General features: G+C 44.5%; 1 protein-coding gene across 4 annotated transcripts in view; it reads right to left on the bottom strand.

The window, feature by feature from the left end:
- The window catches only part of myo18b (myosin XVIIIB), a 75737-nt gene that overhangs the window by 26387 nt on the left and 35447 nt on the right, over nucleotides 1-13903 (bottom strand). For all 4 annotated transcript variants that reach the window (XM_085464675.1, XM_085464676.1, XM_085464678.1 and 1 more), the window contains exons 33-39: nucleotides 12728-12832; nucleotides 9094-9255; nucleotides 8888-9001; nucleotides 8276-8392; nucleotides 8100-8183; nucleotides 7741-7878; nucleotides 7484-7669 (exon numbers count right to left, since the gene is read on the bottom strand). In XM_085464675.1, coding sequence (XP_085320801.1) covers nucleotides 7484-7669; nucleotides 7741-7878; nucleotides 8100-8183; nucleotides 8276-8392; nucleotides 8888-9001; nucleotides 9094-9255; nucleotides 12728-12832 — 906 coding nt within the window. The remainder of the gene's footprint in view (nucleotides 1-7483; nucleotides 7670-7740; nucleotides 7879-8099; nucleotides 8184-8275; nucleotides 8393-8887; nucleotides 9002-9093; nucleotides 9256-12727; nucleotides 12833-13903) is intronic.

Here is a 13903-nt window from a genome sequence, read left to right as displayed (position 1 = left end):
AGCAGCTATCTGAACGCTACTCCAACAGAGGTCGATTATCTTGTTAATAATTTCACCTCCTCACTACGTACGACTCTGGATACTGTAGCTCCTGTGAAAACTAAGGTCTCAAATCAGAAGTACCTGACTCCGTGGTATAATTCTCAAACACGTAGCCTAAAGCAGATGACTCGTAAGATGGAGAGGAAATGGCGTGTCACAAATTTAGAGGATCATCATTTAGCCTGGAGAAATAGTTTGTTGCTTTATAAGAAAGTCCTCCGCAAAGCCAGAACATCTTACTATTCATCACTGATTGTGTCAAGGGTAGTGTCGTGGATGAGAGAAGGAGGACCCAAACGCTGGACTCACAGGCAGGTAGGTGAAGGTGGATGTTTATTGCCGAAGGAGTGAGCAAACAGTACAGAGGGAGGAAATGGCTGGCTGACCGAATGAACAAAGGACTGACTGACTGACTGACTGACTGACTGACTGACTGGACATACAGACGACATTGACATCAGACATACATCGTTAATGACCCGACATTGAATGGGTAGAACAGAGGGCTTAAATACACAGACTGGTGATAATGAGAGACCGGTGAGTACACAGCTGAACATAATGAACTAATGATAATGGGAAGAGGACTGAACATAATGCACACAGACCAAGGCTAACACAATAAAACAGGAAGTGGAACAGGCAGTAGATAAACAGTGAACATGAACTAAGAATACTGGGTCAAAGACCCAGAAACCCTGACAGTACCCCCCCCGCTAAGGCCGGCACCCGACGGCCAAAAGAACGAAAAACCAGAACAGGGCGGGCGGAGGGGGCCCAGGACGGAGGGACGGAGTCCACACAGAGACAGTTCAGGGGGCCGACCGTGCGGACGGCAACGGCGACGATGACAGCGCTGGTCCGGGGGCCGACCGTGCGGAAGGCGACGGCGACGATGACAGCGCTGGTCCGGGGGCCGACCGTGCGGAAGGCGACGGCGGCGATGACAGCGTTGGTCCGGGGGCCGACCGTGCGGAAGGCGACGGCGGCGACGTGGACGCAGTTCGGGGGGCCGGCCGTGCGGAAGGCGACGGCGGCCACCCAGGAGAAGGGGGTCCGGGGGCCGGCCGTGCGGAAGGCGACGGCGGCCACTCAGGCGATGACGGTGCAGCTCAGGGGGCCGGCCGCGCGGAAGGCAGCGGCGGCGGCTCTCCAGTGTCAGGCGTACTGGCCGAGGCCCGGTGGGCACAGGACCAGTCGAGGCGGGACCAGTCAAGGCGGGACCAGGCGAAGCACAGGCTGAGGCTGCAGCAGACGAAGGCTCTGAGGCTGCAGCAGACGAAGGCTCTGAGGCTGCAGCAGACGAGGACGAAGGCTCTGAGGCCGGGCCGGGCGTGGGTGCAGCTGAGGCCGGGCCGGGCGTGGGTGCAGCTGAGGCCGGGCCGGGCGTGGGTGCAGCTGAGGCCGGGCCGGGCGTGGGTGCAGCCGAGGCAGAGGCCGGGCCGGGCGTAGCTGAAGCCGAGGCTGAGGCCTGACCAGTCGAAGTTGAAGCCTCTGGCTGGAGACAGGCCGGGCCAGCAGGTGCGGAAACCCCTGGCTGAGGAGCGGCCGGGCCAGCGGGTGCGGAAACCCCTGGCTGAGGAGCGGCCGGGCCAGCGGGTGCGGAAACCCCTGGCTGAGGAGCAGGAGAGCTCACAGCTGGCTCTGGGTGCTGTGGCTGCAGGTCCGGGAACCGAACAGGATGGTGTACGGGCGACTGGGAAACAGGAGGCGACTGGAGGACAAGAGGGGACTGGACAGCAGGTGAGGGAACTGACTGGAGGGAAAGCTGAACAGCAGGTGAGGGAACTGACTAGAGGGAAAGCTGAACAGCAGGTGAGGGAACTGACTGGAGGGAAAGCTGAACAGCAGGTGAGGGAGCTGACTGGAGGGAAGGCTGAACAGCAGGTGAGGGAGCTGACTGGAGGGAAGGCTGAACAGCAGGTGAGGGAGCTGACTGGAGGGAAAGCTGAACAGAGGCAGGCGTGGCTGACAACGGAGCTGAGGTTGGTGTGGCTGACGGCTGAGCTACAGACTGGGCTAGACAGGGAGATAAAGCTACGGCCTGGGCTAATAAAGCTGGTGCATGAGCAGGGGACACCTCAGCTAGTCTAACCAGTGATACTGCGAGGGCGTGAAAAGCTGGATCAGGAGGTGGATGAAAGGGTGAAGTAGTAGGTGGACCGGTTAGCTCTTCCAAGCCTCCAGGGAGGTCAGGCTGGGTTCTGGCTGCCCTCAGCCTGGGCGCTGGGACAGGCACAGAAGGTGGCTGGACACCAGTCACCCCCACCCGAGAAACAGGAGCGGGTGTGGAGGTAGACTGGGTCGCAGCTGCCCTCCTCCTGGGAGCTGGCACTGGAGTGGGTGTAGGCTGACTGATAGGAGTGGAAATAACGACTGGGTGAGTGACACTGACAGGTCTATCAGGTTGTATTCTGGTCTTTCTGCCACCACTATTTACAGTTTTTGACTGAACAGTCTTTGGGGAGCCAGAGCAGAAAATATCTTCCCAGTCCACATCATCCTCAAGGAGGGAAACTCCCCATGAATCAGAAAAGAGTCTGTTGTGTGTTTTAAGTGGATAATCAGATGAGGGGTGTGGGAAACAGTCACTGGAACTCACCACCGGGAGTTGCTGAACAGAGTCCGTTTTATGGCGGCGTGTGCGCCGCTTTCCCCGGGAAGAGGAAGCGGGCCGGGTAAACGGCTGAGCCTCTGGCGCGGTAGCCTCCGCTGAGCCGAGATGGGAGGTGTAGCCGCTGTGCCGTGGCGAGGCGGAAAGGCTGGAGAGTGAAAAGGCTGGCGGGCGAGCGAGGAGCGAAGCGGCGGGAGAGCGAGCGGCCGAAGCTTGGGCTGTGACGCCCACTCTCCGCGGCGAATGCTCCGGTGCAGCTGAGGCAGCAGGTGGGGGAACGTGGCGTCTCCGAGGCCCGCCCAGAGCCAGGCGAGTCCCCTCGAAGACGTGCTCTCTCTCCGCGAAGAGCCGCTGTTTTCCCCGAAGCCCCTCCGTCCAGCGAAGGAGCGCTGCCTCCTGCCGCTCGAAAAGTTCAGGGTCCGCTGGGTCCACAACGCGGGGTCGGGTCATTCTGTCAAGGGTAGTGTCGTGGATGAGAGAAGGAGGACCCAAACGCTGGACTCACAGGCAGGTAGGTGAAGGTGGATGTTTATTGCCGAAGGAGTGAGCAAACCGTACAGAGGGAGGAAATGGCTGGCTGACCGAATGAACAAAGGACTGACTGACTGACTGACTGACTGACTGACTGACTGACTGGACATACAGACGACATTGACATCAGACATACATCGTTAATGACCCGACATTGAATGGGTAGAACAGAGGGCTTAAATACACAGACTGGTGATAATGAGAGACCGGTGAGTACACAGCTGAACATAATGAACTAATGATAATGGGAAGAGGACTGAACATAATGCACACAGACCAAGGCTAACACAATAAAACAGGAAGTGGAACAGGCAGTAGATAAACAGTGAACATGAACTAAGAATACTGGGTCAAAGACCCAGAAACCCTGACAGATTGAAGAAAATAAGAACAACCCCAGGTTTCTCTTCAGCACTGTAGCCAGGCTGACAAAAAGTCAGAGCTCTTTTGAGCCAACCATCCCTCTAACGTTAACTAGTAATGACTTCATGAACTTCTTCACAAATAAAATTTTTATCATTAGAGAAAAAATTACCAATAATCATCCCACAGATGTAATACTATCTACAGCTACTCTTAGTACCATCGATGTTAAGTTAGACTCTTTTTCTCTAATTGATCTTTCTGAGTTAACTTCAATAATTACTTCCTCCAAACCATCAACGTGTCTTTTAGACCCCATTCCTACAAAACTGCTCAAAGAAGTCCTGCCATTAATTAATTCTTCGATCTTAAATATGATCAACCTATCTCTAATGATCGGCTATGTACCACAGGCCTTCAAGCTGGCTGTAGTTAAACCTTTACTCAAAAAGCCATCTCTAGACCCAGCAGTCTTAGCTAGTTATAGGCCAATCTCCAACCTTCCTTTCATATCAAAAATCCTTGAAAGAGTAGTTGTCAAACAGCTAACAGATCATCTGCAGAGGAATGGTTTATTTGAAGAGTTTCAGTCAGGTTTCAGAGCTCATCACAGCACAGAAACAGCTTTAGTGAAGGTTACAAATGATCTTCTTATGGCCTCTGACAGTGGACTCATCTCTGTGCTTGTCCTGCTAGACCTTAGTGCAGCATTCGATACTGTCGACCATAATATCCTATTAGAGCGATTAGAACATGCTGTAGGTATTACAGGTACTGCACTGCAGTGGTTTGTATCATATCTATCTAATAGACTCCAATTTGTGCATGTAAATGGAGAGTCCTCTTCACACACTGAGGTTAATTATGGAGTTCCACAGGGTTCAGTGCTAGGACCAATTCTGTTTACATTATACATGCTTCCCTTAGGCAGCATCATTAGAAGACATAGAATAAATTTTCACTGCTATGCAGATGACACCCAGCTCTATCTGTCCATGAAGCCAGATAACACACACCAATTAGTTAAACTGCAGGAATGTCTTAAAGACATAAAGACCTGGATGGCCACTAACTTTCTGCTTCTTAATTCAGATAAAACTGAGGTTATTGTACTCGGCCCAGATTCTTACTCTGGATGGCATTGCCTTGGCCTCCAGTCAGTGTTGCCAACTCCTCAGTAAGGAAAATCGCTATTGGCTGTCCTAGAAGTCGCTAAATGACGTCATCGCCTAATTTGCATAATTGGTCATGCTAATCTAATTGTAACCTATGTTGTTGGAGAGAGAAATAACATCGTGGAAGAGACATAAAGTGAGTAAAAAACGTCCTAAATGCATTTAGAGTTTATTTAGAACTACAAATTAAATTTCTTTTAGCAATTATTGTTTTTTTTTAATGTCATAATTCCAACCCTGCTCCTTTACCCGGGCTTGGACCGGCACTCTGGTGGAGTTACTTTGTGTGTGTGTGTTTATAAGTAGTTTTAAACCTTGTGATCCACAAAACAGCATAAGAGAAAAAGAGTAAAAGAAGAACTGACTGCGTTACAGCACCCGCTGCTTGTTGAGAGTAAAAGCGATACATGTTTTCACGTCTTTTTTAGCGACTTTTTTTAGAAAAAAAAATCGCTAAGGGGTCTGAAAACTCGCTAAATATAGCGACAAAGTCGCTAAGTTGGCAACACTGCCTCCAGTAACTCTGTGAGGAACCTTGGAGTCATTTGTGACCAGGACATGTCCTTCAACACACATATTAAACAAATATGTAAGACTGCGTTCTTCCATTTGCGCAACATCTCTAAAGTTAGAAATATCCTGTCTCAGAGTGACGCTGAAAAACTAGTTCATGCATTTATTACTTCCAGGCTGGACTACTGCAATTCATTATTATCAGGATGTCCTAAAAACTCGCTGAAAAGCCTTCAGCTAATCCAAAATGCTGCAGCAAGAGTCCTGACAGGGACTAGAAAGAGAGAGCATATTTCTCCTGTTTTGGCTTCCCTTCATTGGCTTCCTGTTAAATCCAGAATTGAATTCAAAATCCTGCTCCTCACATACAAGGTCTTAAATAATCAGGCCCCATCTTATCTTAATGACCTTGTAGTACCATATCACCCTATTAGAGCACTTCGCTCTCGCTCTGCAGGCCTACTTGTTGTTCCTAGAGTATTTAAAAGTAGAATGGGAGGGAGAACCTTCAGTTTTCAGGCCCCTCTTCTGTGGAACCAGCTTCCAGTTTGGATTCGGGAGACAGACACTATCTCTACTTTTAAGATTAGGCTTAAAACTTTCCTTTTTGCTAAAGCATATAGTTAGGGCTGGACCAGGTGACCCTGAATCCTCTCTTAGTTATGCTGCAATAGACATAGGCTGCCGGGGATTCCCATGATGCATTGAGTTTTTCCTTTCCAGTCACCTTTCTCACTCACTATGTGTTAATAGACCTCTCTGCATTGAATCATATCTGTTATTAACCTCTGTGTCTCTTCCACAGCATGTCTTTCATCCTGTCTTCCTTCTCTCACCCGCAGCAGATGGCCGCCCCTCCCTGAGCCTGGTTCTGCCGGGGGTTTCTTCCTTTTAAAAGGGAGTTTTTCCTTCCCACTGTCGCCAAAGTGCTTGCTCATAGGGGGTCACATGATTGTTGGGTTTTTCTCTGAATCTATGAAGCGCCTTGAGGCAACTTTTGTTGTGATTTGGCGCTATATAAATAAAATTGAATTGAATAGAATAGGATACGTGTTTAAATGTGCTATATGAATAAAATCACTAGACTGTAACCTGCACATTTAACTCTGCCAAGAAGGGTATGCTTTTGGTAGCATTTTGTCCACCAGTGTCATTCTGTCTGTAAACACAACAGCTCGAAAAGTTCCATTAAAATTTTCTTCCATACACCGATGACTTCAAGGTCAACATGATTTATTCATGGAAAACTGTCAAAAAGCCTTTTAAGTTAGAATCTACAATTCTTACAAGTGTGATGTGTATTCTCAATGTATAGAAAATACCCTATAAAGTTTAAATTTCATATCACGTTTGACTTTTGACCTCACTTTTACATTTCAACACTTTTCTTTGAAGCTGACCCCAAAATGTGTTATCTCTCTAAAGAAAGTATTGTCCACACTGACAATGAGCTGCGTAGTTAGTTAGAAATACACTACAGCATAATATTATATAATAAGCTAAGTTATTCATGTCTGTTTATTTACATATCCATACATTTTATCCATTACCTGCTCCTACATAATGTTTCTGTACACAAACCTCTGTCATGCTATCCTTATCTGATTTTTACAGCAATACAAACTTCTTGAAGTACATTTAAAAATAACAGAGAAGCCTAAATGAATAAATGCAAAATGCAATACTGTTCCTTTAACCGGGGATGCTGCTCAGAGAATGAGCTGCCCTAGTGGAGGTTTGCACTTTGGTGGTGCTTCTTGTTTATTTTTATTTTCAGGTTAGTTACACCAAAATTTCAGACTTGGCATTAATAACACGTCCTTCACAGTCCCAAACAAACACAGTCTTTGCCCCAGATTTAGTTTGCTGCAAAAATTGCTCACTCAATTTCTGATACAGGATTAGTCAGCAGACAATACAAGGAAACTTTTTATGATAACTGATATGGTGACATGTTGTAATAACCATTGCTAATAAACAGAAAACTGAATATGTTGTGAACTAATAATATGTTGGCACTCACTAATGATTATTGTACATTAATGTGTTTAAATGCAGTGGTCAAACACATGTAGATATACATGGTGAGTGTTAAAACTGAAATGAATTATTTCATTAAAGTGAAAAAGAGTCTTACTAAAATCAGCTTCGACTTTACATACTACTGGACCGATTATTATTTTATTGCTTGCCAACAGTAAAATAACCATCGCTCATGATATCGGTTATTACAAGGTGTGATTACCAGCTCCATGCGTCTGCGGCTGCTCTCCTGCTCTGCCTGGCTCAGCTCCTCCATCTCCAGTCTCATGTCCTGCACACGCTGCTGGTAATAGCGGGCATTCTCTCTCTCCCGAGCCTCGGCCTGTGCGCTCTGCTCCAGCTCCTCTCCCAGACGAACCACGCTGTCCCTCAACCGCAGCACCAGCACCTAAGGGAGACGTAGGAGCTGCAGGCATGTTCTCGCATGGTAACAAGTGTAGATGAATCATCCGAGCTTACCTCAAACCTCTTCACTTGCCCTCTCTGAAACTCTAATTTATTTTCCAGGTCACGTACACGTGCCTCTTGTTTACTGACAATGCTGCGCCCCACAGTGGACGATTCCAGGAACTGCACCCTCGATACACACTGCTGGAGCTGAGTTGCAAGCCAAAAACATTTAGAGGATCAACGTGCAGATATATCAGAAAGCGTGAACGTGCTCCACCTGAAGCTGGCATGTGTATTCAGACTTGCAACAAGCAGGTTAAATGTTCCATGAATCCATCACAACCTCATCCCAGCTAATTTCAAAAGCACAATTGGTTCATAAACCCCCAAGTAATCCTTTTCATTTCTGACTGTCAAAGCAAAGATACCTCTTCTTGGAGAGACTGTTTCTGTTTCTTCACCTCCTCCAGTTCAGCTTGCAGTTCTCTGATCTGAGCAATATCACTGGAGGACTGAAGGGGACAAAGCAAGAGGAAGTCACCTGAAGTGAATCATGACTTAGGTCATCAACAGGATTTGAAAGATTTCAGCTAAAAAGCAGTACCTGCGCAATGAGCGCTTTGTGTTTCTTCATAAGTTCATTTAGGTCTTCCTGATCCTCTTCGAGCCTCTTCAACAGGTCCACCTTCTCCTGCTGCAGCAGAGCTAAGTTTTCATCCACCTGCACTCAGGAAGACAAAAACATAAGTGGAAGACTACTCCACACTCTTCATTTTTACTATTTAATCTAAAGAGTGTTTTCTGTACCCAAAATAAGAAGACAGAAAGTGATGAAATCACAAGTGACCCTGTCAAGTTTGCTTAGAATTAGTTATGTTTTTATTTAATTTCAAGTAATGTGCAGTTTTAGTATTACGTAAACGAAGTTAAGACAAGAAGACAAACAGTCTGTGTCTAAAGTTATGATGTCTGATTAAATATGCAATATTTACATTCAGGACCGTAAGTATCAAGCACATCAGAACACACTCACATCACCATGTTTTATTTTCCAGTTGCAAACACACACAGAGTGTGCAAAGCAAGTGAGATCACTAGAGTTGTACATTGTTTTTTCAGAGCTTAACAAGTCAGTAGACACAACAAAGAGTGCTTTCGCTTCTTTACCTTCCATGGGTCGCATGCCTGCCAATGCACAATAAAATAAAACTCTCACCACACTCTTCTGCTTGCAGATGTTTTCTAGCTCAGCCTGATTGTTGTCCAGCTCCTGGGAGAGAGTCGCCTGAATGCTCTCAGCCTCAAGTCGCCTTGCTTCGCTCTCCTCAAGCTAAATGGAGACATGGGAAGTGTTTCTCCAGCAGAGCAGCAGGTGACACTAGAGGTTTGTCAAGGTAAAGGTGAATGTAAAAGTGGATGTACCTGGAAGTGCAGATGCTCTATCTGGTCTTTACTGCTGTTGGGTAGGTTCTGCCCTGAGCTTTCCATAGTAGCAAGAAGAAGCTGGGCATCAGCCAGGAGGGCGTGAGTTCTCTTCAGATCTCTCCTTAGCTTCTTCTCTACATCAAAGTCTCTGTGCCCCACCTGTAAAGTGTGACACCTTAGAATAAAGCTCTTCTAAATGAATAACTGAATTAGTAAAAGTAACTCTATCCTATCTTTGATAGGTTCCAGGCACACATTCATTGAAGTCACAGGACATCACCGTGAACTCAAAATTAGAAGTGACATTCAGATTATTCAAATAGGGTGATTTTTACTAGTTTTGCACACTCACAAGTAGTTTTCATTGGGCATCATTCATATTCTATGTGTGTTTTTGTGCTTCTCTTTCAATCAGGGTCACTGCGAGTTGATCCTTCGGTTTCCTCTGTTTTAATTCAAATCTGCTTAATGTCTTAATACTACTATGCTGGTGATGCACTGTTTAACTTTTCATTTAACAACCTTAAATAACCTTAGAAAGTATCAAGTACAACTGCAATTGTAAGAATGTTCCAATGTTCCCTCTAAGCTGCGCGTGCAATTGCGCACTGCTGGCACGTCTCTGTGCACAGAAAATCTGTGTTGTGCACACACACACACAAAAAAAATCTAACCTGAATTGAAATTAAAATTAATACGTTAACAATTCTGTTTTGCAGTGTTAGTCAGTAAGTGACTGGCTGCTCCAGTATGGGATTAGAATGATGCCACCTAATCCCATAGTCCAGCCAATGATGCGATTCACACTCGTATAGACGCAGCTAATCAACGTGGTTGACAGGCTATGACAGCATCCTTATGTGCCGACACCGGTGTTTTAGCGAGCAAAGCGGCGTGGCTGATGTGGAGTGAAGCCACTTAATGACAACGTGTACAACCACTGGAGATGTGAGCAGGACAGACGGAACAATTGATGGAAAAAGTGTGGACTATACCATAATTTAAAAACTATAACAGTTTTTAAATTATCTTGAAAACCAGAGTTATGATAAAAAAATATACGCAATGTTTGTTTTCTTCCTGAATACTATCGTTGTTTATATTTACTGCGGGAAGAAACAGTAAAAATGGCGTTTTATGAGGAAAACGCTAGAAAGCACTCTCCACCTGTGAGCAAACGCCCCCCCCCCCCCCCCTCCCCCTCCTCCCACCCCTGTCCCCACAACCCACCTCTCCCCCAGCCTTTCCTATTGGTGGAAAAATGTACTATGTGGACCAATCAAAAAATGATATGGCAACATGGCATTTAGTTGTTTAGGAAGGGGGGGAGTTTTAGGAGTGACGGTGGTGTTTTGAGATGGGAGAGACTTGCGACGTTTAGCGCAAATCTTGTGTAGTTAGTGTGTAGCGTAGTCAATAGTTTTGTTGTGTGTGTCAGAACAATGAGGCGACTGCTGAATGTTACAGGTGTTACAGCAGTGATACATCTCCTGTTGTCAGGCCTGCAGGTACCAGGCTGTTGTTCTCCTTTATCTCATAGTGGACAGAAATTATTTTTTTGAGTGGCACAAATAATTTGTGTGGCATCAAATTTGATGCAGAACAGCTGATTGTTCTGTAAATAGTTTTAAATATTTAATTTAAAAAAACGCCTTGGCTGCATTTTTAGGTAAACAGCTGCAAAAAACTTTGTTGTTTGCATAACTCAGTTACTTTTTTGAAGAAGTAACTATATAATTAATTGCCCAACATTGGTGATTATATACTGTATTTTGCATGCAGAGAGTTACAGGACTCTCTCCCAGACCACAGACTCATACACATAATACAAGTCAGAGAAAAAAATAAATAAATACTACACAGGTCATGAACAAGATTTTTTTTACATTTTCATTGTAAGTGGGTTAAAGCATTTAATTAAAAGTAGTCTAACATAAATATAAACGCTGTAATTTGATTATTTTAATAAACAATGTAACTTGGATGAATTCGATGCTGGCGTGACCACAGTGCACACGTCTGCTGTTGCTCACAGTGGTCCAAGTGTCCGCTCAGGGAGTTTGTGTGTTCGCTCAGACACATGAAAAATTAGAGGGAACATTGATTGGGACACTGTAAAATATAAATATTGCAATGCAATGTCTGGATGCATGCTCAATCATCCAGGTAAAGAAATCCCAAAAATGATTCTGTTCATCTCGACATTATGTTTTCAATGGGAGAAATCTTTAGTCACATTTTACATATATGTTAAAAGGTAGATTTTCTCAAACTGAGAAAATTTAAGAAAAATGTAAGAAAAATATGAACTCCTTATGAAGTTGATGGCAGTAACACATCTCAAAAAAGTTTGGAAAGGAAATGGATGTGGTACTAAAGCAAAACAGCTGGAGGACGATTTTGCAACTAATCGGGTTGACTGGCAGCAGCTCAGTAACATGACTGGGTATAAAAAGAACATCTTAGTGAGGCAGAGTTACTTAGAAGTAAGCTTGGGAAGAGGCTCACCAGTCTGCAAAAAAAGTGCACACACAGTGCATACAAACAGTGGAACAAACAACCTGTGGCTTCTTCTCTGCATTTGGACAGCACAGTGAGCTATGTTCACAGACAGTGATTTCTCCAAGTCTTCCTGAGCTATGCACTATTTTCTATCACAGAATTGTGCCGCTTTTGTGATGGAAAGTAGTGCATGGCTCAGGCCTCAGCGCCATCTCCCATTAAGAATGACTGAAGTTGGGTAACCTAAGAGGCTAGCAACTTTTTTCTTTTTTCTCGTGGTTTGGGCATGCGCATCATGTATAAACCACCTTGGCCAAAATGTGTGATGTAGAGAAGATGGAGTGTAAAAAAGGTGTAACTCATTTAGTACATTAGCAAGGAAAAATGTAACCATGATGATCTCAATTTGTCTGCTCTAATAAAAGAGGCAACTGGACCAGATGCAGGCTCAGCAGCACTTTCAGATTCACACATTCTATGAGACACTCATTCCCACATTCAGAGACCAATTCCACTGTAGATATTAACAGTAAGCCATGTCGCACACTGCTCAAGTCTTTCGATTCAGCTAGTTATTTTTTATGGATATTTTTAATATACTTTTAAAAAAAATCAAGATTTAGGCCTGTGTTTCTGAGGTCATGAACAATTGTTTATTTTAGGTTTTTTTTCCAGAGATATATGGTCCTCACACGACAGCCAGTGCAAACATATGACTTTTAAAATACAATGCTGGACATTAAACAGAATACAAAGTATTCCAAATAAGCTCAACCTTAAACATATGCAGCAGTAATATTAATCATTTCACACTGATGGGTAACATTATTATTTTTACTTTTGATCTCTGCACAATTTTCCAGTAATAGAGCTGCATGTGTACATGTAGTTGTTACCATGATGTCTGTAAATTTATTTTTTTTTTGGAATGTATTAGATATTTGTTTAACCATAGTAGTAATAATATTTTACAATTCTTCAGCCAGGAAGGAATGCAGAAAGGTGAAGATGTCAATGTAGAGTGCAGACAAGCAGTGTGTGTGTGTGTGTGTGTGTGTGTGTGTGTGTGTGTGTGTGTGTGTGTGTGTGTGTGTGTGTGTGTGTGTGTGTGTGTGTGCGTGTGTTTTACCTGGTCACACAGAGTTGCAATGAGTCCTTCCAAGTCGTGCTTCTCATGAATCACCATCTGTTTCTCCTCATACTCCTGCTCCAGTTGCATTTCCAGCTGCCTCAGCTACACACACAGACACACGATGAATTTGTAAGTGTCAGGCGGTTCTGATTCAGTTTGTGATATTCATGGGGAGCTTGTTGGGATTAAGTAGCATCCCTGCTTTTTGTAGATCATTTGTTGGCTTCATCAGAGCATGGCCTTAGGCATACAGTGGTGCAGTTTATAGCCAAGTGTGATGTTTTGTGACTTTAGTATACCCTACAGTTTCCAGGAGCAACTAGTGATCCTGTAATAAAGGGTATCTATGATAAATGTTTAGCCACTAAGAGCTTTGTTTACTCGCTTTTAAAGCTAATGCTGCTGGAATAGGGCTTACAAAAATTTCAGAAGCTTCTTCTGCCCTGCCTATAGGAGCTGAGTTTAGTTTGTGTGGAAGAAGTTTTTATCATCTCTCCCAAAAGTCTTAATATGATGCTGAGGATAAGGCTTTTCTTACCAGGAATGATGATGTCAGCGCCTAAAGCAGAATTACTGCTCTGTAATATTTATGTAATAATCTTTTCCATGTGACTTGACTAATACTATACCGGCTGCCACAGAAACTGTGGCATCTGTTGGGATTTTCCCACACAAACATCTTTAGGGTTTACAGAGAATTTGTAAAAAAAAAAAAAAAAAATCCCGTGAGCAGCAGTTCTCTATATGAAAATGTCTTGATGATGTCAGAAATCAGAGGAGAATGGTCAGACATTTTAACTACTTCACTTTGCACAGCATGATCAGTAATCAGGGAATGTCACAGTCCCGCGTTAGCGAGGAGGGAAAACCACTGGTGTCTGCAGTGCATTATAACTGCTGTTGTACAACTCTAGTGAGCTCACTGAAAGAGCCTGTTTCTGTGGAAAACGTTCATTTTAAAGAATCTCTCATTTTAAGATCTGCTGGCAAAACTTCAACAAACTGTCTTGTATGTGATGAGCTTTATCCAACCTTAAAGTCATGTGGTTTTGCTGTTATTAAAAAATAAAACAAATTAAAAAATATGTGTTTTTTAAGCATGTACAGTGGGGCAAAAAAGTATTTAGTCAGCCACCGATTGTGCAAGTTCCCCCACCTAAAATGATGACAGAG

The sequence above is a fragment of the Copadichromis virginalis genome, linkage group LG7 (assembly GCF_057382275.1).
Source record: "Copadichromis virginalis isolate Kocher_CV1m ecotype Utaka linkage group LG7, C_Virginalis_male_GT1.1, whole genome shotgun sequence".
Lineage (NCBI taxonomy): Eukaryota > Metazoa > Chordata > Actinopteri > Cichliformes > Cichlidae > Copadichromis > Copadichromis virginalis.
Note: the sequence above shows the minus strand (reverse complement) of the source record. Positions and strands in the feature narration are given on the sequence as shown.